The 27,982-nt window shown below is 38.2% G+C and overlaps 1 protein-coding gene across 3 annotated transcripts; it reads left to right on the forward strand.

Moving 5' to 3' along the window:
* The first annotated feature begins 267 nt into the window (after positions 1-267).
* On the forward strand, positions 268-27,982 carry tesk1a (testis associated actin remodelling kinase 1a). 3 transcript variants are annotated; one of them, XM_053621942.1, is made up of 13 exons: positions 268-428; positions 4,008-4,210; positions 6,640-6,810; positions 7,017-7,295; positions 13,732-13,853; positions 13,967-14,015; positions 14,135-14,281; positions 14,756-14,838; positions 18,161-18,251; positions 19,471-19,554; positions 19,928-20,014; positions 20,709-20,805; positions 25,237-27,982. In XM_053621942.1, exons 4-13 carry the CDS (start codon positions 7,116-7,118, stop codon positions 26,307-26,309), a joined length of 2,013 nt encoding a protein of 670 aa, XP_053477917.1. In that variant the 5' UTR covers positions 268-428; positions 4,008-4,210; positions 6,640-6,810; positions 7,017-7,115; the 3' UTR covers positions 26,310-27,982. The 3 variants fall into 3 exon arrangements, with proteins under 3 accessions (XP_053477917.1, XP_053477915.1, XP_053477916.1); XM_053621940.1 differs by having other exon boundaries at positions 6,640-7,295; XM_053621941.1 differs by lacking the exon at positions 268-428 and adding an exon at positions 2,051-2,612 and having other exon boundaries at positions 6,640-7,295.

The following is a 27,982-nucleotide window of genomic DNA, read 5'->3' on the forward strand; positions in this document are numbered from 1 at the left end:
TATAGTAACTAGTAGTAATATATTAGTAACATTTAGTAATGATTCAGGTTAACATCAGATTCATGAATATCATACCTTAACTGGATGCTTGTTAGAAAGCACTACACAATGACTTCATAAAATTCTAATTCTAAATCAGTGACTCCCTTCCACACAGACAGCAATACACTATGACTTCATAAAATTCTAATTCTAATTCTAAATTCTTGATTATTCCTACCAGTCAGTGGTAAGGCTGCATCGGTCTTTCTGCATAATAAAGGACAAACCGCCTTTGCGTCAACACGCAAGCTTCAGGGTGAAACTTTTCCACGGGTGTCCGCCGGTTTGCTTGTTGTCCAGAAAAGCTGAAAAGACTTGCACAGCCCAGCCAGGGATGCCAAATTGCTGTGGAAATTAGACAACACTCGCAGACTCGTCCTCTGAAGGTAAAAAGGTTTATTACAGAAAGATAGTTAATACAGGATAGAATAAAGCAGGATAGAATAATGAGAGCGCTCTGAAGCCCTTGCACTAAACCACTACTATATATATGAAACACAGAGCATAACATAATTCTGTGTACCGATAAGAAGCTGTTTGAGACAGTTCAAACAGGCTTTGTTTTAGGATCTTGGAAGATGTTTAGATGAACCTTGAACAGAAGAACATGTTTGTGTCTCTGTAAGCAGATAAACATTCTGTACTGATCTCAGTGACATGACATGGCCTTCTTAGGCGTTATCTTCACATGAGAATGAAACAGAACAAGAACAAACTTATTACAAAGTAAAAACGAGTAATTTCCCTGACATTTCCCCCATTTTATCATTACAAAATATGATAACTAAAATTAACAGAGAAATTACAAGGCTGTGAGTACATCAGAAATTCAGAATCCTTTCACGGTTCAACTGAAGTCAACATGATACAGACATAATGAAGGCACTAAGGCTGTTTTTGCGGATATAAAGTATCCTGTAGTCAAGCAAGCTCATTTAGGGTGAACTGAGAATCGTCATGGTCAAAAGAATATTTACAATAAGTGTGAAATGGATGTCAATGGGTCGTCATTGTCAGTGTCGCTGAGAGAATCTGATACCCAGTCAGGTTTAGGATACAAGTGAGGTTGGTCATCATAGGGATAGTAATCAGTCTTTGTCAACATCAGCATTTGGTCATTAGTTATTTTCAGCATGAGAGACTGCTCTGAATGAGAGAAACAATACAAGGCAAAATGAGCAAGACAAGAAGAATTATTACACCTATTGGTAGACAGACGGTTAATATCCATGAGCCCCATCCCCCGAGTACTGAGTTCAGCGAATCAAACCCCATCTCGCTAGTCTGTGGAGGGTTGCGAATCGCACACCGCATGTGTTCAATGATAGAATAATCATTATGTGTCTGCGTGACATTGTGACTTTGGACATGCCAATAAGCCTACCATGCATGTCTTTGGACTGGGGGAGGAAACCAGAGTACCTGGAGGAAACCCCTGCAGCACGGGGAGAACATGTAAACTCCGCACACAGGGCCACGGTGGGAATCGAACCCCCGACCCTGGAGGTGTGAGGTGAACGTGCTAACCATGTTCGAGTGAAAATCGAGTGAATATGCATTCTCGTGCACAGACAGAAAAGATTCAAAATGTGTGCCAAATCTCTCGACATTCAATTAATCATATAACCTATAGGTTCAATAGAGCAAACCTTAAGAATGTAAAAGAGTTTACCTGTGAAGCCGAGTCCACATACATCAATTTGGTAGGACTTACAGTTTTCTCTTCCCTTCTTTTTTTTAAAAAAAAAATATATTTATTTATTTATTTATTTATTTATTAATTTTTATCTCAGTAGAATTTACTTGTGCCTTAAATTTGCCAAATATATCATGGACCACTAATATGATGGAATGAGTCAATGGGGCATGCCACTTGATAATAACCCGCCGCAAAAATACTGCGTCTCTTGTGCTTCTTAATAAGTACTCTCTTTACTTATTTATTGCTCGAAGCTGACTCTTTCCGTTAGCAAATATTTTTACCGTTATTATCTCTCTCTCTATATATATACACGTCGGTATATATCTTAGTTTTGAAGCTGTGATCTAAGAAACACCAATCTCTCTGCCATTGCAGAAGAGAAGTTCCTGGAACTTCTTATAAGAAATCGCTCCATGTAATACTTATCTCTATGTAATACACGCATTTCTTATATCATTGACTCCCTTCCATACAGACAGCAATACACAATGACATCATAAAATTCTAATTCTAAATCATTGACTCCCTTCCACACAGACAGCAATACACTATGACTTCATAAAATTCTAATTCTAAATCATTGACTCCCTTCCACACAGACAGCAATACACTATGACTTCATAAAATTCTAATTCTAATTCTAAATTCTTGATGATTCCTACCAGTCAGTGGTAAGGTTGCATCGGTCTTTCGCTCTCACAATAAAGGACAAACTGCCTTTGCGTCAACACAGTCTTCAGGGTGAAACTTTTCGAGCGTCCTCCGGTTTGCTTGTTGTCCAGAAAAGCTGAAAAGACTCGCACAGCCCACCCAGGGACGCCAAATTGTTGTGGAAATTAGACAACACTTGCAGACTCGCCCTCTGAAGGTAAAAAGGTTTATTACAGAAAGATGGTTGATACAGGATAGAATAAAGCAGGATAGAATAATGAGAGCGCTCTTAAGCCCTTGTACTAAACCACTACTATATATATGAAACACAGAGCATGACATAATTCTGTGTACCGATAAGAAGCAGTTTGACGCAGTTCAAACAGGCTTTGTTTTAGGATCTTGGAAGATGTTTAGATGAACCTTGAACAGAAGAACTTGTTTGTGTCTCTGTAAGCAGATAAACATTCTGTACTGATCTCAGTGACATGACATGGCCTTCTTAGGCGTTATCTTCACATGAGAATGAAACAGAACAGGAACAAACTTATTACAAAGTAAAAATGAGTAATTTCCCCTCACAGTATGCTCGATTAAGGTGAATATAACAAGAATCAGGAAAACATGGGTAACAGACTGGACTGGAGGACCAACAGCTAGGCGGTCTACAAGAAGGGCATGAGCAGACTGACCACACTACTTCCTGAGGAAACTCAGATCCTTCAATGTATATACCAAATTGTTTTAGACCTTCTACCAGTCTGTGGTTGTAAGTGCAATATTCTTTTCTGGAATCAGTCGGGGGAGCAGAATCGGAGCAGGTGATTCAATGAAGCTGAATATGCTAATCAGGAAATCTGGGGTCCTAGGCTGCAAACTGGACAACCTGAAGGTGGTGGTGGACAGAATTGATAGAATCTTACCCCCCTGCAGGGTAGCTTGCAGTGGTCCCACATGGGATTAGTGGCTGAGCCAATGTGAGATATGTATGGGTTTGCCCTAGCCTCCAGCTGCCACTGATGTAACCCCTGCTCTGTTATTTATATGTCCAGTAAAATATAAGAAATGAAAAAGAAACAAATACAATCCAAATTGTGGCTACAAACATTTGGAAAACCCCTGAATTATGTGACATAACAGGGGAAAGTCTTCAAGGTTCATTTGGAAACTGAAACTCTTTATTCCTGGCACTAGGTGTTCACTGATGCAGTTTCTCTGGAGTTTATTTGAATAATGCTGAGCACAGAGACGAGGGAGGCAGGAGCTGTGACCTCAGCGTGTTCAATCCCAATATAAATGACACAGATACAACACACTGCAGGGGGAATAAAAGGACGTTTATATTGTGTAGCTATTATATTGTGCTGCCCAAACACCACAGACTGAAATTATGAGGAAACTAGCCTACAGAATTGGCCTAGAACTTAAATAGCTTCCAACATCCTATACAAGTCCACGTGGTAGTGATGAAATACTGGTGTATGGATTATAGTGCAAACTCATGTGCATTAGGGATTTATTTAGGATTCACGCTCAAGTGAAGAGGAGCTCGTTGCTGCTCGCTCTGCGCATGCGCGACACCCCGGCGTTCACATGTCCCTCCCCTTTACAGGCGCGCCCCGAATGCTGACCAATCAGAGCGCAGGATTAGTGAGCGATTTGGCCGTGGCCGAGACAAGCCGACGGTGATCCGAAGATGGGCCGAGGCGGAAAAACGGGACCAAGGTGGAAAGATTAACGACCGCAGCATCGGATAATTACGACTTCCTGTATTCCCAGGTGTTTGAAGAGAGAAAGAGATATTGTGGAAATCAGGTAAGCAGCGGTTAATGTATTTAAAACCAGGGTTAAACCGTTTAAAAACGATTAAACCGGCGCATCGCTAACAGTTGAATTCTTTAAACCATCACCTCAATCTAGATGAGAAAGATTTTGGCGTTAAATAATGCTCCATGGACATGAATAGAATTGGTATTGCGTATTAAATATGGATAAAACAGTATAATATTAAGACTAAATCTGCGCTATAGCAGTCTGTGTAATTCAGGCAGATATATGGATCTCCGCAGTGGATCCCTCTCTATAATAATCCCCCTAAATGATCACAGCATGAAACATGGTGCGGCTGCCCCACTCTCTCTCTCTCTCACACACTCACACACACACTCACACACATTACTACAAACAAACTCTGCGGATATCTGAGATATTATTTTGGTGCCAAACGTATCACTAATGCATTGGCGGTTCACATCATTTTAACCTTGCTATAGGGTTATTGGGGTTGCCAGATTGAAACCAGACTGACATTGATTAAAAAAAAAATCAAACTCAAACTGTAATTCAATTATGTGCAGAAGCACAAAGTATTTATCTTGTCCAGCTGTATTTAAACAGACTTACTATTTATTTTCCCCCGATAAGCAATGATATGTTCAGGTTGTTGCATTTGTCAAATTTATTTAAAGGTTTAATTGTCGGGTTTCCAGATTGGGTTTAATGTGTAAAGGTGTTTTAAATCACCACAAATCAGCATAAAACTGCAATTAAATTATATACACAAGCACAAAGCATTTATGCATTTATGCTATTATATTTAAGCTAAATTATATGTACTAATACAAGGAAATTTTATCCCGATCCCAACAATAAACAAACAAACAAACAAAGCAGAAATAGGCCTACTGTATAGTTACTAACCCTGACTGAGAAGTAGTGTTAAAATTTGTCATCGGTTTCATCTGTGTGTCTTTCAGTTTGTGCTGTAAAAAGGTCTACTAGTAGAAACAAACTCAATCCCTATTATTAACGTTGTGTTTTGGTTTGACACTAATTTGGCAAATTTGTAAAGTTCTGCAGTTCGCTGTATTCAGACCTTTGAATACCTATAGGGTTACTGCTGGGGTGTACAGATTGAATTTGCTGTATAATGCTATTCCAAATGATTAAAAACCTGTCTCACATTCGATATATACAAGCACAAGGGAATTTATCCCATTTTACTGGATAAAAAAAAGTCAGAAATAGGCCTACTTGTTACTGGCACCCCATTAGAAATGAAATCAAATTCACTGTCAGCTGTTTAAGCAGTTTCTGCCAATTTGTGTCATAAAATGACTTGTTTCTAATATACTTAATACTAATTACTATTATTAAAGGTTGGTTTTGGTTGAACAGCAAATTAGCAAAAATGTGCAGTTGATTGCATTATTTCTCTCTACTACTGGGCAGGGGTGTAACCCGGCCCTGGTATTCGGGCTGTAGCTCTGAAGATTTTTTCTTTAGCCCGAGCAATTATCCACTTGAAGCGATTTGTCACAACGTAAGTGAAACTCTTTAAAAGAACACGGTGTTGTTGTAATTTTATATCTTCAGTGAATGGAGGCGAGATCAATCAGACAGGGTTTACAGGAAAATATGTGGAAATACTCGTGTCTTATTGGCTGACAGTCTCTCAATTCTGCCAAACGCTAGCTCATACAGTCAGTGTGAGGGAAAATGGATATACGCCAATTTTTTTAACCAGTAAAGGGGTTGAAACTGAAACAATAAAATCCCCTCATACTGAGCAGGAAAACAAGGTGTGTAAATGTCTGTATGAGTTCCAGTTTACGTGCACATGATATGAGCAGAGCATAAGGAAAGATCACTGTAGCAGACAATGATTGCTTAGCTGTGCCTCCCAATGGCTAGCGACACCAAACCAGCCTAGTTAGAAAAGTTTGATCTTTTATAGGTCTGATAGTCCTACAAACAGTGACAACACCCGAGGCAAGTTTTATGATAAAATCCAACTTTTTCTGATCATGTCAAACATGATTAGTTAAGTTACTTCCGCGTCCATAAAACAAAACTTAGGCCACTAGCTGGAAAAAATGCATGGAGAAGAATCTGGGCTCAGCCCAGGATGATTAACAGTCCAGCTAATGCCCCTGCTACTGAGCATGCCAGTTTGACACAGCCCATCCATCCATCCATCATCTTCAGTAACTCCTTTATTGTGGATCAGCCATCCCAAATGAATCCAGCCTTAAACTGTAACTGAATTATCACTAATGTAAATTATATCTACCACCACAAGGGAATTTTATCCCATCACAAGTGGATTAAAAAAACAGTTAAGCAGGAAATCCACTCAGTCTGGCTATTAGACAAATGATGGTAGCAGGGGTACCACAGAGGTTGTCATCTTTTTGATAAGAATATGATACTTATTACACATTAATTGTCATTTCTCATTTCAGCAACTCTGGTGTATTTGCATTGGTGACATGGACCGAAGGAGAAGGGTCAGGAGTGTTTCTCTCGGAGCCTTGACCAACACCAGCCAATGAGAACATCATTACACACTTACTGTCTTTTCTATCCTACGAGTGCACATACCTATCAAGCTTACAAAGGAAAGCAATCACAAGGTGATCACACACACTAGAGGACCCAAGACCAGAGGCTTGAGATGACATCAAACCTGATAGATGCTGCCAATGAAAAAAAATGATGAAAATGAATCTGGGATTTAAAAATCCTGTCTACAAACCTTTGAAGTGTGTTTAGTAAAAGTGAGCTCTGTGTTTTTTTTCCTCTTCTGGAATACGGACGTGTGTGGACATCACTCAAAAAGCCGAGACGCCGATTCAACGAAAGGTTTATTTATATTTACTGGGCCATGGGTCGAGTGACCAACAGGACCTCATCATAACCTGTATTTGCGTCCATCACCATGGATGAATGTGAGACGAGCGCAGAGATTTGGGAGCCGCCTCTACACGGACTCCATGGGCCGAACCGCATGCGGCCTTCATCGTACCGGGCTTTGCGGAGTGCAGTGTCCAGCCTGGCACGAATCGATGATTTCTTCTGTGAGAAGATTGGCTCTGGTTTCTTCTCTGAAGTTTTCAAGGTGAGTTTCCTTCCTCCCCACACCCACCCCAAAATGAGAATATTTACTTTAAACTGCCCTTTACTAACTGACCATCACTATCAATTGACTTTGCTTTCACTGTGTCTGAGGACCACACATGCAGATTTACAGCGTTTGTGATTAGAAACTATTCATTATTCTTCTCATATTTAAATATTCTGGATACTACCTTAAACTGGATACTATCTTAAATATCGGAATGTTCTATAAGAAAAGCTAAAGTCCTGTATTTCGTTTATGATTTATAAGACAAGAACAAAAGTTCAGACCCATTGAATGTAACTACAAAGGGTTAAACATCACTATGTCTTTCATTAATAAATTGACATTTATAATTGTTAACAAATGACATAAGAATGGTAAGAAGTTGGTTATTTTCCAAAAACAGCACACCCTGAAGTGTTTTATTCCTCTTACACCGCAATAGTTTGCCAACAATGATTTAAATTTATTAATGAAATACAGTTAGTGATTTTTTTTAACCATTTAATGTTGTAGGTTGTCCATAAAGCAAGTATGTTTCTGTTATTACTTGTGTTATAGCAGTTATAAACAGTTGTTCCTCCACCAGCCTCGATTTTTCTTACTACATTAAAAAAATTAGCTTGTCTTGTTGCAGAGAAATCAGAAAGAGTAAACTGCTCTTTTCTGAAAACTTACTGACTGTCACAAAGCCCTGACAATGGAGAAGCCTTCCATAAACGTTACCTAAACGTCTTACAGAAAGCTTCACCATGTCAACAATTACAGAATTTTCTTTAGCGCATTTTTTGGTTTATTATTAGGTTTAGATTTGGTGTGGTTCCACCATACATGCCACTGTGAATAGGTTTCTACCATACATGTGATCATGTAGAGTAGAATGAGCAAAATAATATAAATCTGTGATTTGCATTGCAGCCAGAACTATTCTGCTGCTGTTATAAAAATATAATCAACAAATCCTGACCAATCAGAATCGAGAATTCAGCAGCACTGTTGCAGAAATACCAAGACAAAATTTTGAATATCATTGCCTAGTCATAACTATCTCCCAATCTTTCTTATCGCAATATTCAAACACACTGCTTTACATTCCTGAATGGTCAAAGTGAATGACCTCTCCTTCTTCCTTCTTCGTAAATAATTAACACACACCTATAGAGCTTCTTTGTGACCGTTATAAAGCTCCTGTACACTACGAATTGGTAACCTTGAGCAAACATTTTTCCCCGTCACTTCCTTTTGCATTGTTTGAAAATCTTCTGTGTAACGGTGTGCAAACACTATACGACGTCTGACTTGTTTGCTCTTGACGTGAGCTGCGTTGAGTCATTCCTGATGCAGGACTCATTGGGCTTTAGATACAAAACTATATGTATAAAATTATATAGAAAATTCTAGTCAGAGGATTTCATCACTGTATAGATAAATGCTATATAAACACTAATGTGAAGCTTGTTTTATGTCAGCATCTTAGAATTGTGCCCTAGAGTACGCTCACTGTAGACCACTTCCTCTGACAACATGTATTTATTACCAAATGGAAAGCATTTGAACAATCGAATTTATTGATCAGAATTGCATTTGTAAGATTGCGTGAACTACAGTGAAACGACTAATTTATATGGTTTTCCATCTTGTCTGTACTATCATGCTGGAGTAATATTGATCAGAATAATAATCAAGTTTGTAATGCTTTCTTTTTGCGTTTAAAGGAGTGTTAAATCACATTTTACAGCTCTTGAGGATGGCGGTGATCAGGGTGGGACATTTTGCATTTGAGAGCTACACTGTTTAATGCTGCACTTTCAGCGTAATGGATTTATTAGGCCTATATATTTATTGTATTTGCATAGACATGCTGAGTGTCATGAATCTGATTTGCCTACACAAACGGCAGTGTGCTTGGGAATTGGGTCGATACAAAACCTGTTAAATGAACATTGATTGTTTAAGTGTTTTACCACTTCATCAGTGTTTTCAATTCAATTTTATTTCTTTAGCTCTCGCAACAATATACATGATCACAAAGCAGCTTTACAAAAAAGTGGATGTAGATTTATTGTTTTGAAACAAGTTAAATAAAAAAAAAACAACTATTTCCTATAATCTTCTTTTGTGTACATTAAAAATAATTTGATCTGATAACGGCATACGTTTTGCAGTTTATGTACATTTACTTAACTCCTGTCCCCCGAAGAACCATTAAAAAACTGACTTGTTTCTGTGAAGTGACTTAATTTAGTATATATCTTACATGAAAAGCTGTTTAATGAGTAGATCTTTCATACATGCTGCTAATGATGCACTGAAATTCTTGCCCGGGACCAAACCAAAAATTAAGGACACTCTGGACAAGGGGTGTGCAATATGACAAAAATACCATGATAACATCATAAGACATTTCTTATATATATATATATATATATATATATATATATATATATATATATATATATATATATATATATATATCAGTGAATTAATCAGTGAATTCGCTTTGAAAAGCAAACATACAAAGTTTATCACAGTAGTTTTCACTACTAGTGAAAACAAACCCTTTACTGTTGACAAGTTTGCCCTTTTAATAGGACATTGTTATACATAAATGAGCTGACAGTTAAAATATTAAATGTATAGGCTATGAGGTGTGCTTATTAATTAACTGGGATATCCTGTTTGGTGTATCACACCTGTAGTATAAAAGCGATCATTAGGCCCAACATTTTAGTAACCCCCTTCATTCCATTGCTGATCACATATTGAGATGTGTATGGTATTATCTCTCTAATAGACACAATACTCACTTCTGTTCTTTAAGTGTTTGTGTGAAATTACTGGTGACAAACATCATAGTACACATTTGCACAAGATAACTGCAGATTGAAAAATGAAAAGAAGAATTCACAGTAAATAGCAGCTTTGTTTCCTTTGAAAGACTGAGGCTTGTGGTTAATGAGAGCAGGAGACCATTAGGGTTTATGTGTGTAGGTTGTTTGGTGTGCGTGAGGGAGCGCGTGGGGTTACGGTGTAATTCTCGGTGTGATGTCATTGTGACGGCAGATCAGGTGGGATGACGGGAAATCCACAAAGCCTATTAGTGCTGAGCAGTCACTAATACTTCCCCTCTTTCTCTGTCACTGTCCCTGTTACTTATCATTTATAATGCATAACTCTTAAACATGCGAATCAGTATAGAACTGCAGAAGAAACCTAGAACCCTACAGAGCAAATCTGTGTTTAGTGCTGTGTAGTGCCTGTTTAAAGACTCGTTTATATACTCTACTGGCCTCCAACCCTTTTCTGGAGTATGAACATTTCCTTTTGTTATTTAGTCTCAAAGATCGAAATCCATGCTTTCTGATTAGGGTAATGTCGGTCTTATTGGTACACAGCATGTAGTGTATGAATGGTGACTTGGTGATGACTACATGCATTTCTTGTCATGGTGTAAAGTGGATGGTCTGTATCTTAGTTCAATCCTGAGTAAACTTTTCCCTCAATTTTCATCACAAGACTGATATGTAAGGAATAAGGGACAAGGGGTGTGTTGTTAAAGAAAGATAATCAATGATGGTGTAGTATGATGAGGACTTGATTGTTTACCAATAACGGCGTGTTCTGACTACTTGCACTACTCTTAAACCACACATTTTCCAACAATTACAATTTTTACAATAATTAAAGGATGACAGAATTTTAAAAAAATATATCCATTTAGAATAAAGGTGGCACAACATCACTTTCTTTACTGATACTGAAACCACTTGACATTCGTTGGATGTTTTTAAAAAAAAAAATGACGTTTAAACTCAAAAATAACTCCCACTGTAAGTATAATAGATATATTAAAGTATAAATAGAATAAAAATCATCCATCCATTCATCCCAGGGAACTCGGGGCACAATGCAGACGGGGTGCCAACTCATGAGAGGGCACAATCACACACAGATTCACACACTACAGACAATTTGGAAATGCCAGCAGCCTACAATGCACGTCTTTGGACTAGGGGAGGAAACTGGAGTACCCGGAGGGAACCCCAGAAGCATGGGGAGAACATGCAAACTCCATACACACAGAGGGGAGGTGGGAGTCGAACCCTCAACCCCGGACATGCGAGGCAAATGTGCTAACCACTAAGTCTCTTTATATGTTCCAGAAATAAATTTCTTTTCCTAATACAGTTCCAATTTTTCCAATCTGTTACAGGATCTGATATCTGATATGTTTTCTCCCATATCCGATCCACCATTTCTTTTGGTGTCTTGATACCAATACTGGGTATCACCGATTGGTGACTGTTCTAGTTTATAGTTAATGTTTTGGAACATTCATGGAACATGTTAGGCCCCGTTATCACTTGCATTATAACGGCTATAATCAGGCGTTCTGCCACCAGCCTGTTTTATTTTTTGTATATTGCAGAAGATCCTCAAACTTAATTGTTATGTTGTTAGTTAGTGCCCTCATTTCTGTCTTCCATACTGGATTATCACAGAACATCTAAAAACCCATAGAAAACATAATACTACTGCGTGCTTTCACCATCACGCTGGCCAGCATATTGTAGCACAATCTGCAGCAAGCAGATTTTATTCCTAATATGGAGCTGAGTGTAAATCACACACAGGCTGAATGCCAGGCCCAGCATTAGTTTTCACCCTGATGTAATATCAGCTATGGAGATTTGATATTGTGCCAAACAGCACATCTGTATTAAGTGTCATTAATATCAAAATATACACTTGTAGTGAGTACCCAATATATATATATATATATATATATATATATATATATATATATATATATATATATATATATATATATATATAGAGCGCTTTTCTGGGCACTCAAAGCGCTTTACAATGTATGCGTATTACCACCAGTGTGTAGCATCGATCTGGATGATGTGACGGTAGCCATAGTGCCCCAGAACGCCCACCACACACCAGCTATTAGTGGAGAGGAGAGGAGAGTGATGTAGCCAAATCAGGGATGGGGATTATTAGGGGGCAATAATAGATAGGGGCCAATGGGGGAATGTTGCAAGGACACCAGAGTTATAGGGGTTATACCCCTACTCATTTACAAGAAGTGTTCTGGGATTTTTTTAATGACCTCATAGAGTTAGGACCTCAGTTTAATGTCTCATCCGACCATGCTGTTTTTACAGTACAGTGTCCCTGGCACTATACTGGGACCCACACAGACCATTCCATGCACCATAATATGACAACCTCATTTATACCACTTCCAGCAGCAACCTTTTATTTCCCCAGGAGGTCTCCCATCCAGGTACTGGCCAGGCTCAACGCTGCTTAGGTTCAGTGGGAAACCAGGCGAGAGCTGCAGGGTGATATGGCTCTGGCAGATTTTGGTGACAAGTTGAATCAGTTCACTGGAGAAAGTGAAAACACCAAAATGTGCATGGCAGGGGTACAGTGAAAAACACTGTTCTGTGTATCTTGTGTCTTGTTACACAAAGTAATGTGCTAGGGGTTGCATAGACTGCTCGCAGACAAGGAAGAAGACAAAGAAGTTTGTTCACTGTAATAAGAAGAACTCTGTTGGTGAGCTTCCTTGCTGCATGCTCTCAGTTTCAGAATGAACCGTTTCAGCTGAGCCACCAGCTCGTCTACATGTGTGTGTTTTAAGTATTGGTGCATCCTTAAATTTGATTACCGCTCATATTGTTTTGCACATTTATTGCACTGATTTTAATTTTTTTTTGCTTTAGCAGTGTAGCCTACAGAAGCCTGTAATTTGTAGCTTGTCTATGGCTGTTAATTGAACTGCAGTTTGACATGTCTTTTGCTGTTTTTTAATCAATATTTAACTAAACCTATACAATTCCCCTAAACCAGTGGCTCCCAAACTTTTCCAGGGCAAGGCCCCCCAAATGGCATTAAAATTTGACCGAGGCCCCCCTTTTGCAAGATGTCTTTAAAACACATTAAAAATACAGACTTCTGAATATATCCCCCCTTTTTAAAAATTAATAATTACATCTTACATCTTTACATTACATTACATTAGGAATTGATTGTGTGTGTGTGTGTGTGTGTGTGTGTGTCTGAGAGTGAGAAAGAGAAAACATACATTTATTTATTTTTCACATCAAATTGTTGAGGCCCCCTGGGCGCCCCCTGGCGGCCCCCACTTTGAAAACCACTGCCCTAAACAACAGAGATATCTTGAATCAGTTTCTGTTTTGATAACTTTTTAAATTACTGATTGATTAGTAAAAAAAACAAAAAAACATGTATGTGAATGTGATCACGACTGAAGAATTTCCTTGTTTTGACTTGATTTGTAATTACACAAAGGTTCAAAGTGCCATGTATTATACTGCTACACTTGTAAATATGAAGAACCCAGAGTTTTCAAGTGATGCTTGCTAATTCCAGAAAGCTCCTCTTTGTGTCTCAGGTCCAGCACAGGATCACAGGGCAGGTGATGGCTCTGAAGATGAACACGCTGGCCAGCAACAAAGCCAACATGCTTAGAGAAGTGCAGCTAATGAATCGCCTCTGCCATCCCAACATCCTCAGGTCTAACACACACACACACACACAAAACACACTAACGCTATTTTCTCCTCAGTTATGTTTGATTAGTCTTGGTTGTCCTCTGCTGACCGTTTGAAAATGTTTTTTTTTAACAGGTTTGTCGGCGTGTGTGTCCATGAAGGACAGCTTCATGCTCTAACTGAGGTGAGACTTTGATTTTTATATTACATGGAAGCTCCATAATATTACTACAGGATATACTATTAAAAATAAGAAATTGTCGTCTGGTTTGTATGGTTATATATGGTTATATATGGTTATAGTACATCAATGGGGGTAATCTGGAGCAGCTGCTGGACAGTGATATATACTTATCCTGGGCTGTGAGGATAGGACTGTCTCTGGACATTGCACGTGGACTACAGTACCTTCACAGCAAGGGGATTTTTCACCGAGACCTCACTTCCAAGGTATACACACACACACACACACAGACACATAATATAACCTGAGTTTACTTAGTACGTAATAAAACACATAGAGTGTGCTTTTATAGGAAAATAATCAAAAACTTGTAACAGTTACTGTTTTCCAATAATAGCACATCCTGAAATGCTTTACTCATCTTATACCACAGCAATTTGGCAGAAAAATGACATTTTTATTGATTACAGAATACTTTTTATCTGTGAAACAAGTTAGTGTTATCGCTTACATCATAGCAGCTATAAACAGTCGTTCCCTCAGTTTCACTTGAAGTTAATAAGATAATACAGCTTGTTACTGAGAAACCCCTAAATGCAGCGCTCTCTGTCCTGAAGACTTTCCTGTGGTGGAAAACCTCTAACTGTTACAAAGCACTGACACTGGAGACTCCTTCATTCTAGTTTTAATTCTTTGTATATTGAGCAGAAACAAACTCCTCTCTCTGTTGTATGTTGCAGAACTGCTTAGTTCGCTGTGAGAACGGTGTTTTCACGGCTGTGGTTGGAGACTTTGGTCTGGCGGAGAAAATCCCTGATTACAGGTCAGTGTTTTTTATTTACATATACATTTAAATATACATTAGTAAAATATACTTATACGTAACATTTAAAAAATGCTTAAAAAAGTGACTAAATCCCAATTCCAAGTCTTATTTCAGTGCACAGATTTATGCATGTAAAGCAAAATGTGAAGGAACATTAATTTCGATGAATATTTATAATTGTTATTTTAGACATTATTGTGTATGTGGTATGACTTAATACACAGTAAAGCAATGTATGTTTTTTTTGTATTAATCTAATGTTGATGTCTGCTTATATTTAAAATATATAAATTCAAGCATTAAGGGAAATTATACTGAAATAATGATCACGTTATTATTATACAAAAGCACAATTGCAAACATGCACAGCAGAAATAGTTGCCTACACACAGCCTTTTACATTAATACAACCAATATAATGAAGTGGCATCTTAATTTATAGTGATTTTTATGCTAAGCAGACAAAATTTTAAGCATGCATGTCTTACACTCGAGGGGGATTTGTAGTCTGTTAATTATTGTATTCTGCATTGGTCTTTCAGCCCTGATCTGAATCATTTGCATGTACACTACTGCTCAAAAGTTTAGGAACACTCATTCTTTATTTTAATTATTTTCCCCACATTTTAGAATAATAATAAAGTCATCAAAACTCTGGAATAACAGAAATGGAACTATGGGAATTATGTTGTGATAAAAACAAAAAAACAAAATAAATCAAAATAATTTAATATTTTATCATCTTCAAAGTAGACGCCCTTTTTTCCTAGAATTTCCAGAAATGTATTCTTGGCATTTTCTTAACCGATCTCTTGAGGAATTTCACGAGATGCTTTTTAAACAGTATTAAAGGAGTTCACACCTACGCTGGACTTTTATCGGCTGCTTTTCGGAATATTTCGCTCCGAGTCGTCCGTTTTAAAAAAAAAATTTTTGCAAATGAAATGTTAGTTTTCTAACGAAAGAAATGAATACGTCGGAAGGATTATATTTTTGTCTACAACACCGATTTCACACATTTAATCACACACCTTCAGATCAAAAGCTTTTTAAGATCATGAGAAACATTTCAGTCAAGTGTCTACAAACTTTTGTCCTGTAGTGTATTAATTATAAAATAATTAATTTCACTATATTTTGCTGATGTAGCGATGATGTTTTTTTGCATGTAAGCATTATTCCAAAGATTCCTGAATCTGATAATGACTGTGGGTTTGAATGTCCAGGAGTTCAGGACATTTATAGCGTGCACTTCATTATTAGCAAGCTTGCAAGTTTTCATAGTATGTAAGTGCGCTACAAATGCCGGTGTGATGCACTTTCTTTCTTGTTATATCAGCTGTGATGTGACTGCATTAAACAGTAATGCACTGCACATGGCATCATGCCCAGTTTAATCAGTGTTCCTTCAGTATACTGTATATCATGTCTTAATCAGATATATCACCTTCAATCCTGGCAGTAAACATGCACACAGTGTGGTTGGAGACTAGAAGGCTGATATTATTTGCCTACTGTTTCTTGTTTTTGACAGGATATCCAAATGACTTTCCCTTATTTAATCTGAGCAGAAATATTATTTTACTAGGGTGATCTAGAGTTATTACGTTGAGTCTGTAGCAGCCACGGTCTTGTTAAAGCTTTTTTCATTCTTTTTTTTTTTACTTTTAAAAATTCCGTGTTAACTCCTAAAACATCAGGGGCCCATTCACAAAGATTTGAATCTTTCCACTAAGAGTTCCTAACTAGAGGTTTCTCCTTATAACTTATCCACAAACCTGCTGAGAGGAAACTTTACTAAGGAATTTCTAAAACTAACAGTAAGGTCGGGGTTGCTATTGCTTGTTTCATAAATATAATCCCAATGCACTGTCGCATAAAAAAATTTGAACTGATTTCATACATGAAAACCATCTGTGCTCAAATATAAAATACACTCGCTGTCCACTTTATTAGGAATACCTGTCCAGTTTGGGTGAGTCTGTGCCCATGATAGCCTCGGATTCTTGTTCTTAGTTGCCAGGAGTGGACCCTGATGTGGTCTTCTGCTGGTGTAGCCCGTCCACCTCATGGTTTGATGTGTTGTGAGTTCTGAGATGCTTTTCTACTCACCACACTTGTAAAGAGTGCTTATTTGAGTTATTATAGACTTCCTCTCAGCTCAGACCATTTCTCTGATCTTTCTCATTAACAAGACATTCCCCCCCACAGAACTGTCACACCATTCTGTGTAAGCTCTAGAGATCATTCTGTGTGTATAATTCCCAGGACATCAGCAGTTTATGAAATACTAAACCTAGCCCTTCTGGTACCAGCATCCTTGCTATGATCAGAGTCACAGATATCACAATTTTTCTTCATTCTGATGTTTGATGTAAATATTAACTGAAGCTCTTGACCTGTATCTGCATGATTTATCGCATTGTGCTGTTGCCACGTGATTGGCTGATTAGATAACCGTGCAGTTGTGCACGTGTTCCTAATAAAGTGAATAGTTAGCGTATATTTTCTGCAAACTTAATGTAGGCTGTACATGTGTATTAATTACAGGATTTATATTTTAATGTACATTAGTATCATTTTACACAGTCTGTATTTAGCACACTACTCTGTAGTGCATCCATTTAGTGTTTTGTAGTTTGTTAACATCTAAAAGAAAATATATTTACAATGTCAGTATAGAGTTTTGATTAGTATAGTATGAAATCAACAACTTTCATTTGAATATACATTTGTTTATTTTTTTAATGCTGCAGTTTTCATGTGGTAGCAGAGAGTTGTGTACATTCTGATCTTGTACGGTATTACTTAATCGATAGATAGATAGAAACTGCACATTCATTAAAATATTCCGACAGTCAACATGATACCTTATTAAATCTTGTTCTTATTGAATACGTTAAACTCATGAACTGGGTTGTGCCATTATTCACCAACAGCAGAATGGTAGAATGGCATGGCACGACTTGGCATTAGTGACTTCAGCACTACCATTAAGTGTTGTAGGGCCTAGTGTTTTAGTACTAAAATGCTTTGTGAATTACTGTTATAGTAAAAAAAAAGTCTTAATTTTAGGGTTAACACGCCCATTTTAAAAAAACAGTTTCTCTTAAATTGGCCAGTTCGGAGCTACTTTTAGGCTTGAGATTCTTTGTGAATATGGCCACTGGTTTATGTTTCATATTATCTAGTACCTACTATAAATTATTCCGTGAAATAAGAAAGGTAAATAGTTATGATACTGTAAGTCTAGACCTGGGAGATTAGGGGGTTAATATATTCTTCAACATTTCATGTAAAACCTGCCAATGTCTTGCAGTGATGGAGTGGATAAGCAGCCTTTGGCCGTGGTTGGCTCCCCCTACTGGATGGCTCCGGAAGTACTGAGAGGAGAGCTTTACGATGAGAAGGTATTTACATTTACATTTACATTTATATCATTTGGCCCCCTATCTAAAGTGTTTTACAGAAGTACTTTGAAGTCTCTATCAATACACCCATCCTCATACTGGCTTACCAGGTCAGTAACTCGAGCAGTTTGTTTTACCCAGCACTAATATAATATAATCCTGCAATATAATCCTGTTTTCTTTTCAAAATAGCAGATAAGGCTGTAAGCATAAGCAGGAGCAACCACCACCACCACCATTTGCAATATGAAAGGGCTGTTTTATTCTTGAAAGCTCATTCTAATATGTTAGCATTTTAATAGTAAACGCTCATTCACAGAAATTTGTATGGCGGACGCTCCACATAATCTAAGACAAATAATAAACAGATTAAAAGTTATTATGTTATTTAACAAAGAAAACTCATAATTTTTAATATGATGGAGCTTTGCATAAGGCGACATTTATTTAACATTTATGGAAGGGGTCTCCAGTGGCGGCGCTTTGTAATAGTCAGTAAATTTTTCCACCACAGGATAGTCTACAGGACAGAGGAATTTTTGGTTGTATTAACTTCAAAAGAGAGAAAAAAAGAGACTAGTTGACTTCTGTTATAGCAGCTATAACAGTTTTGTGAACTTTCCACAACATTTAATGTAATTATAAACTGATAATAAAATATGACACAGTGTACTGTATATGCTGTGGTATCAGAGGAATAGAACACCCTGGGACATGTAAATAATAATAATAATAATCAACTCTGACATGGTAACAGTGACTACGTTTACATAGACAGCAATAATCTAATTATTGACCTTATTCTGAGTAAGACAGTATTCTGATTAAGGTGTGTACATGTCTGTAATGCACGTCGATAATGGCACTAAAACAGGAATACTCCACATGTCTTAATTCGATTTGTCAATAATCGCTGTGTACACGGTAGTTTCTTAATCGGGTTAATATTGGATTATTGATCATCACAACACCCCATATTTGATTATGTTCCTATAACCCTTTTCCTATAAACTGTTGTATTTTTTTTCTTTACTTATAACATAGGATATGAATCATGTTCGTATAGAGGAACTGAATTTAAAAAAAAAATCAAAAATCAAATGTCATCAGCATGTGTGTCTTGACTGATTGACAACATTGTAGGAAAAAGAAAATGGTTTCTTTTGCCAATGTAGCATTTTAAAATAGACAATAATGCTCCGTTGTGTTCTCCAAACAGGTGGATGTTTTTGCATATGGCATCATTCTGTGTGAGATCATTGCTCGGATCGAGGCCGACCCAGACGTCCTCCCTCGAACAGAGGTACCGCTCAGAAAATTACCACTATAAACACCCTGTACTTTCAGACTGTCAGAAGTGCCATAAACTGCACATATGCACTGCATCCCATATGAATTTTTCATATGTTATTGATATCCATGTAAAAGGATCCTCTATTAACTACAGCAGTAGTGGTGAATTTTTCATGACTTCCTTCTGTGGACTATCATGCAAATCAAATTCGCATCCTGTTCAGGCACAACAGTCTTTTGCAGATCTCTCAAGGTTCACAATGTAAAACATTTCATAAACATGAGCCACAATTTCCTTGTTTGAATGATTGTTCTCGTATTTTAAACCAAGATGTGTTTAATATTTGATGGTCAGATTCATCACAGCTTCTATCCATGTGTAGGACTTTGGGCTGGATGTGGAAACCTTTGAGCAAATGGTTGGAGACTGTCCACCTGCATTCCTCAGTCTGGCTGTTAACTGCTGCAATGTAAGGGACATGTACAGACACTGACACACACACAGCTACACACACATACAGTATACAGTCCTCATATAAGTGTATTTGTACTATGGCTGTCAGAACGAATTTCACTGCTTGAGTAATTGTCCAAAATTCATACATATACGAAGACAAAAGAAATTCCACATTGGCATATTTTAATATCCCATGTTGAGCTTATGGAGTCTTGTAATCTAAATGACTAACTAAATGAACCTTACAGCCCCCTCCGAAACTATTGGTACAGCAAGGCCAATTTATTTGTTTGTGACCATTTGGGTTTGTGATCAAAAGATGAATATCTGAAGATGAATATATTTCTTCAAAACAAATCTGTTCCTATACTTTTGCTCACCTAACAGTTGGGTGTTCTGATACAAAAGGTTTTATGTTTTATGTTGTTTAACACATCTAGATGTAAATACCAGGAAATAAAAGCCTTTGGTGTACAGCACAAACAGATGAATCGGCCTTGCTGTTCCAATAGTTTTGGAGCAGACTATAAAAGTATAAGTTTGTTCATATTTAAATGCATTCAAGTTCTAAACCTGTAAAGTACGTTTTTAATTTGTAAAGATTTCCTAATTTGCACATAAGAACATGTTATTGTTTCTTGATAGAAGATGCTGCATTCAGATTTGTCTTCCATGTTAAAGTGTACGTTTCTGCCCTCTTCTGGTAGATGTGTGCAGAGAGGCGTCCTTCATTCTCTGACATTGTTGTGACCTTGGAGAGGATGGAGTGGGAGAGGGAGAAGACTGAGACACCAGTTACTCTAGGTAAGAAAAGCTTTTGTTTTCTGGAAGAGCAAGCATACTGCTAAATTAATGACACAATTGAGACACAATTGGTCAAATGTTTTTCAAACAAGCTTAAAATCATCACAAGAATCATTACAAGACATGTACTGTAAAGAAAAAATGAAGAAATGAAGAAAAAATGAAATTGCAAAGTTACAAGGGTTATGCTTATGTTCATTTTTTATATCTTATATCACATTGTTATTCAAAATGACCTCTACATATATGCCGGAATTTTTTTTTTTAAGTGGTTATTTAAAATATTATTTTTGAAAAAGTTAATTAGAGAAATTGAGAAATGTTAGTATTGTTACACTTGAGGTACACTGCTAATAATGGGATTTTAAATCCAAACACAACACTACAAAGGTTTTTTTAAAAAAAAAAAAAGAAAGAAAGAAATGGCGTTGGAATGGAAAACGACTTATCGGACATTTTCAATTAGTATAAACAAATGAATTATTTTATCGCCGCAGTTCTGGTATAAGATTAGTCAGGACACTGGTGGCTTTTTGTGTGTGAAGTTTCATGACTGTGTGCTTAACTGCTGGTGAGCAGGGGGATGGGAAAGGGGCGGAGTTTGATCCCCCTGCTGGGCAAACAATTCACACCTCCCCATGAAAACATTGAGACAGAAGTAAATCGGAGAGCACGACTAAAGCTTTTTTGATAGTAAGACACCGTATACAACTGCCACAATAAAATTACAACATTTAAACCAAAGATCGGACTTGTATAAATGTTTACCACCTTGTATTACCTACATAGACGAAAATCCAGTTCGTTCGCGGTTTTATAAATCATGCAAATTTCCATCGGTATAAAGTCCGTCAGCTTTATTGAAGAAAACAAACGCAAAGTTCCATATTTAGTCACAAATATCCTCTTCAAAATGCATTAAGTGTTTTGATATCCCACTCTTCTTGAATTTAGTAATTAGCCATAAACTGAAATGAGACACATTCTAAAAAAGTTAATCTGCTTTGGCTATGCTGAGCAACCCGCCTCCTAAATTTTAATAGGGCAGTCTAACTTGACTGACACCCACATGGACCAATTGTAGATACTTTTAGCTTTCAAACAAGCCCAAACTCGACATGATTGACCACTCAGAGGCTGAGAAAATCAAAAGCGTAATCAGCACAATTAAACATTTTACGCACGCATCCATTGGTCTTGAGATGTGTCAGCGGGTACAGGCCAATCAGCAAAGCGCTACAGGGCCGTGCAGAGAAACTATCAGTAAATGGCTTTTCCGCTCTAGCGGTCTTCCTGCAAAACTTTATACAGCAAGTTTTTGCATGTTTGGCTGTTTTTTCTGATCGCTAGTTTTCTACTGGTTTTTGCTCAGCGTGCGATTTATCGGCGTCTTATAGCCGCAGCGTGCTCCCGAAAAAGCCTGAATGCGTCACAGATCCTCGAGGAGTTATTTCGGAGTGGCTCTTTGTTTTTTTTGGAGGAAGACGGTGTGGATTGAGTTGTGGAGTATTCCAGCATGGAGTGGGCACGGTCCTTGGCAGGTACGTAAATTATGTTGCTTTCTTTTTTTTTTATTCATTTTGCATGTAGTATGGAAATGTATTTTTTTACATGCAGTATGAAATTCTTGAGTATTGCATGCAACACGGCAGAAATATTTCCACATGCAACACTGCAGAAATATTTCCACATGCAACACGGCAGTGTATGTTTTCTATATGCAATATGGGCCGGCTGTGGCTCAGGTGGTAGAGTGGGTTGTCCACTAATCGTAGGGTTGGTGTTTCGATTTCCGGCCCACATGACTCCACATACTGGAGTGTCCTTGGGCAAGACACTGAACCCCAAGTTACTACCGTTGGCAAATTAGCGCCTTGCGTGGCAGCTCTGCTACCATTGGTCTGTGTGAGGGTGAGTGTGAGTGTGTGTGTGTGAATGGGACACAGTGTAAAGCGCTTTGGATAAACGCACTATGCAAGTACGCCATTTAACACGGCATTTTTGTTTTCTACATGCAACACGGCAACAACGGCAAATGCACCAGCATGGGTTATATAGAATATATATTATACATAATATGTAGAATTATTATTATTATTATATAAATATAAAAGTCATTTTATTATTTACTATGGGTGATTTTGGGTACTTATTGTACTTTGTATTCATGATTATTTATTGTTACAGAGAAGAAGAAAAAGGCTCCTGATCCTCCTCACACTTCTTCTGAGGCCTTCTACCACATGGAGGTTTCCACTGCAAAACTGACAGCTCTATCTACCCCCCAGAGAAGTCAGAGGAAAGGGGTCACTCATGTGTCTATCATTTGAGCCATTAGGAGAGCAAGTGCTCCTTCACCTAGGGCTCTGGCACTATTTTTAATAAACATTATATTTTATAAGTATGTTTCAGACTTTTTGTGTGTGTGTGAAATTACACATTGTGTAACAGAGTTCATGCTACTGACATTTGTTTTCATTTTGTGCCATTTGGAGAGGTTTGGTGCCTTTTGGAGAGGTTATTTTGTGCCTTTTAAAAAAAAAAAAAAAATTTGCTATTTCTAGAAGTCTGGCATTTTTAAAGGCTTTGTGCCATTTTTATAAGCTTTGTGCCGTTAAGAGAGGTTTTATGCCATTTGGAGAGGTTTGGTGCCATTTTGGAGAGGTTTTTACCTGTGTTTGGATAACCTTACACACAATTTTACTGGTTAGAGATAACATTGTCATATCTTGGGTGTTCATGGACAAGTACGTGGGACATCTTTGAGACCAGGAATGGGGTTGATATCAACATTTGCTGTGAAGATATAACATTTGTGCTAAAAGTAAACAATTTTTTTAATGATTAAAAAAAAAAATCTGAATATATTGCCCCAGGTAGGCTAGGTAAAAGAAGAAATACTTGAAATAACTGCTAATTCTTAAAGTCTTAAGTGTCTACTTTCATATGAGCCATTAACCACTACTGTGGTGTGTGATATCACAAAACAAATCAATGCTGAACACCGGTACCCCCAAAACAGACAAAAATGCCATTTTTTGGCTACCGTGAAAAGAGGTTAAGGATAACAGACTGTTGCAGAAATCTGTTAAAGCAGATGGATTCATGTTCACCACAATGCACATCTGTCATATTGTAGATAATTTAACTTTCTTTTTTAAATGGAAGTGCATTACAATAAATAGTTTTGTTTTTTTACTATTATAAGGTGCAATATGGGGCAGTGGTAGCTTAACAGTTAAGGCTCTGGGTTACTGATCAGAAGGTTGGGGGTTAAAGTCTCAGCACTGCAAACTGCCACTATTGGGCCCTTGAGCAAGGCCCCTAACCCTCTCTGCTCCAGGGTTGCCCTATCATGGCTGATCCTGCGCTCTGACCCCAACTTCCTAACAAGCTGGGTTATGCAAAGAAAGTATTTCATTGTTCTATAATGTAAATGTATGACTTATAAAGGCTTCTTCTTCTAAAAAAAACACTGTTCACAGGTTAAGTTAAATACAAGTACTTTGTACTAGTCGTAGCTCAGTGGTTAGGACATTCTGCACATTCTAGGACTTCTGATCGGAAGGTTGTGAGTTCAAATCCAGCACCGCCAAGCTGCCAATGCTGGGCCCTTGTGTAAGGCCCTTATCCTTCAACTGCTCAGTTGTGTAATTGTAAGTCGCTCTGGATAAGGGGTGTCTTCCAAATGCCGTACATGTAATGTAAGCACTTTGTACTAGTTGGAAATTGATCAAAAAATGAAAGTCACATGCTCAAGCTATCTAGAAAAAATAAATGTAATTGATATGAGTATATTTTAATTCATACCACTGCACTGCTGAATTCTCAGATGTGATTGTTCAGAAGGTATTGACAGTACAGTTGTTCTAGTTGCAAGGCAAATCACAGGTTTATAGGTTATAAATAGATTTAAAATGTGTTATTTAACGAAGAATAATTGATATTCATTGATACGGTGAAGCTTTTTGTAGGTAGACCTTAATTCAACATTTATGGAAGGAGTCTCCAATGTCAGTGATTTTTCAGTAAGTTTTCACTATGGACAAGTTTTCAGGTACATTCCACTTTCCAGTTGACAAGATGTGTTTTTTTGTCTTATTAACTGTAGGAGAGGGGAGAAAAGAGAGGATGATGATGGGGCGACTGGAACCAACTTGTTTTGTGGATGTTCCAAAACATTAAATATAACTTTAAGAGGATAAGAAGTATGACATGGCATTTTCTAAGTAGTGCAAAAAAGATGGGATGTGCTGTTATAAGAAAAAGTCAAGAATGTGGTGTGATGCAACCTGAAGTTGATGGTTTTCCTATAAGAGCACGTTCCGAAGTGTTTCATTTATCACATATTATCACTTTAATCTGTGAGCAGTAGATAGTTGTGTATATTTTATTCCTCCGTGTCATACCAGTGCTTTTTGATTTCCTCAGAACCCATTGCTGCTGATGAGAGCCCGTACAGGAGGCGGAGTTCACCGTGCCAGTTGGGCACCCAGCGCCTGGCGAGGAGTCAGTCGGCCCTGTTGCCGGCAGCCTCGAGTCCGTGTGTGGGCACACCGGTGCGCCTCAACCCCTTCTCCTTACGCCATGACCTGAACGGCGGCCACATCAAGCTCTTTGACACACCCAGCAAGTCACTTATCTCCCTGACCTTCACTTTGCCCCCGCCCCCTGAGCCTTCCTCTTCTCCACCACTGCGTGGAGCCTCGACGCTTCGAGGCCCCCCTCGCCGATGCCAGTCCTTACCCTGCACTCCTGATCTGGGTCGACCTTTGACCTCATTCCATGAGCCTGAAACTGAAAGTGTGGAGGAGAAGAATGGAGAAAAAGAAGAGACAGCAAAAGAGATGGCTGGCTCATATGATGCTGGGCAGGACCCTGGCATGGTGCTGGATCTAGACATGGTATCTTTGGAGCGTGTGGAAGAAGAGGAAGAAGATGAGGAGGAGGAAAATGAAGCAGAGGTGGAGGGACTCTGTCGGGTTGAACCCATGGACTGCAATAGCTCTCCTGATGCAGCAGAAGGTGCCCTGAGATCAACAGCAAAGCCTCTCCTTCATGGTTCTTATTCATTCTCCTCTTCCTTCAGCCCTCAGACTAATGGCTGGACAGTACCCATTTCAAATGGCCCTCCATCCCTTTCGCCCCTGCCCCGCCTGGACAATAACAACAGCATGCTGGGAGTTGGCCGGGTGCCTTGGGTGCGGCTCAGTGGCTACCGCGGTCATCGTGCTCCCAGCCGTCTGGCACCTCCTCCCGAACAAGATGACATCATTTCCTGTCCAGGCTGTTGCCTGGTGGGCTTTAGCTTTCCATCGGTGTGCCTGCGTGGAGCCCCGCCTCCTCGCCGAACCCCACCCCTCCGCCCATACAGGAATCTTAATGGGGGAGATGCAGCAGCTGGCAGGTCAACCAACGGACTGATGTGTCGAGGAGCAAAGGGTCTGGCTCCGCCCACAATAACATGCGAACCGGGTTTGCCACTTCCAGAAGCACAGACGTAGTTAGAGTGCCCTGTAGAGCACTAAAGCACAACCTTGGCACTGTGGCTGTGCCAATAACCACTATGGTTAAACTATTAGTGCTAATGTGCGGTGAGGATGTAAGAGATGGGGTGTTTGGGTGTGTGTGTGTGTGTGTGTGTGTGTGTGTGTGAAAGAGGAAAATAGAGAAAGGTGAAGTGTTATAGAAAAACAAACATGTACAGTATGGAAAGTCTGGCTGTGGTACTTTAGGATACAAACTAAAATCTTTTGTGATGAATTCAGAGAAGGTGCTATTTAAGCCACATTAGACCTTCAGTTTCATAAGCCACTGTGGGAATGTTGCCCTAAAAGACTGTGTGTGTGTGTGTGTGTGTGTGAGAGAGAGAGAGAGAGAGAGAGTCCATGTATAAATGTGACAATAATTCAAGCTTATTTATTTATTAAAAAAACACTCATCCAAAACTGAGGATTAAAAGATACAATAGTGAAAGATTGTGTGTGCGTGTGTGTGTGTGTGTGTGTGTGTGGAGAAAGTCTAAAAGTTGTTAATATGTCTAGAATCAATGTGTGCAATAAGTCAACACTGTACATACTGTTTAATTCTTTTTTTTTTTTTAATGGAGAATGCACCATTTTGAATCTGATAGAAACATGGGTTTGCTTGTGTTGTAATGTGTGTCATTTTTACTGTCACCTTCTAGTGACACAGATGATCCTTGCTGGTCAGGTTTTTTGCTGCTTGTTAAAGTACTATCGTGTACGTGTATTTACAGATTGCTAAACCAGATCACACAGGATGGACTATTCTCACTTCAAAATGTTTTTAAAAAAAACAAAACGATTTTTCCTATTTGAAACTGTAATGTAAATCACATGCAGGGTTGTGAATGAAACTGTCAACATGAGTCCTAATCAAACTGATGAAGGTTTGGTCATTTTTACAAGATGAAAATTGTAGTGAAATTGTAGAAATCTTGAAAAAAAGACGCAACATGTCCTGTGTGTTCTGGTTCACTCCCCGACTGATTTAACAGCATGATTTTGAACTTAACCTCATGAGTCCATCTAAAAGGTTCACTCAAGCTTGCGTGAGTCCACCTGCCCATGATGTGAGTGCTGAAAGCCTGTGCATGCAGACTGTGCAAAACACTACACTATAATGTAACACGGTGCTACTCTTGCATAGTACTTTTTTTAGGCTAGGGGTATGCCTAAAGAGACTTTCCATTTTTATCTAGCGGAAAGCTTTGTTTGAAAATGAGATGTCCACGGTTAAATGGAAAAACATGCTGTTCCCAAAACCAACTGAATTTGCAAAAGATGTAACTTAATCCCAGGGTAAAGTTAAAACAACGTCCTGTGCTCGTCGATCAAAATCTCATTTGACGAATGTATTTTGTATGGAAAGTGTTAATCTGACCATAATCTACTACTGACGCTACAGAATTTGTACAGTTTAGTTATAATTTCTATCTCTTGGATAATAACAGAAGCTTGTGATTGACATGATGGATGTAAAGGCTGAATTACATTTGATTCCTAAGTGTGTATTTACTGTGTAAAGGTTAGCTTTTTCCCCATATAAAAGCACTTAGCACAATGATTATCATCATCAGTTCTGGGGAAAATTAGCTTTAATAAATGTTAATGATTTATGTTATTTATTAAACTGTTTTCAACATTAAAATATT

Source organism: Ictalurus furcatus, chromosome 3, assembly GCF_023375685.1.
Source record: "Ictalurus furcatus strain D&B chromosome 3, Billie_1.0, whole genome shotgun sequence".
Taxonomy (NCBI): domain Eukaryota; kingdom Metazoa; phylum Chordata; class Actinopteri; order Siluriformes; family Ictaluridae; genus Ictalurus; species Ictalurus furcatus.

Bases quoted from the DNA above. Each gene is read 5' to 3' on its own strand.
- tesk1a (XM_053621940.1), top strand. From the start codon at position 7,116: ATGGATGAATGTGAGACGAGCGCAGAGATTTGGGAGCCGCCTCTACAC. The intron at 19,555-19,927 runs GTACCGCTCAGA...ATCCATGTGTAG, and splicing joins ACGTCCTCCCTCGAACAGAG to GACTTTGGGCTGGATGTGGA. The intron at 20,015-20,708 runs GTAAGGGACATG...CTCTTCTGGTAG, and splicing joins TGGCTGTTAACTGCTGCAAT to ATGTGTGCAGAGAGGCGTCC.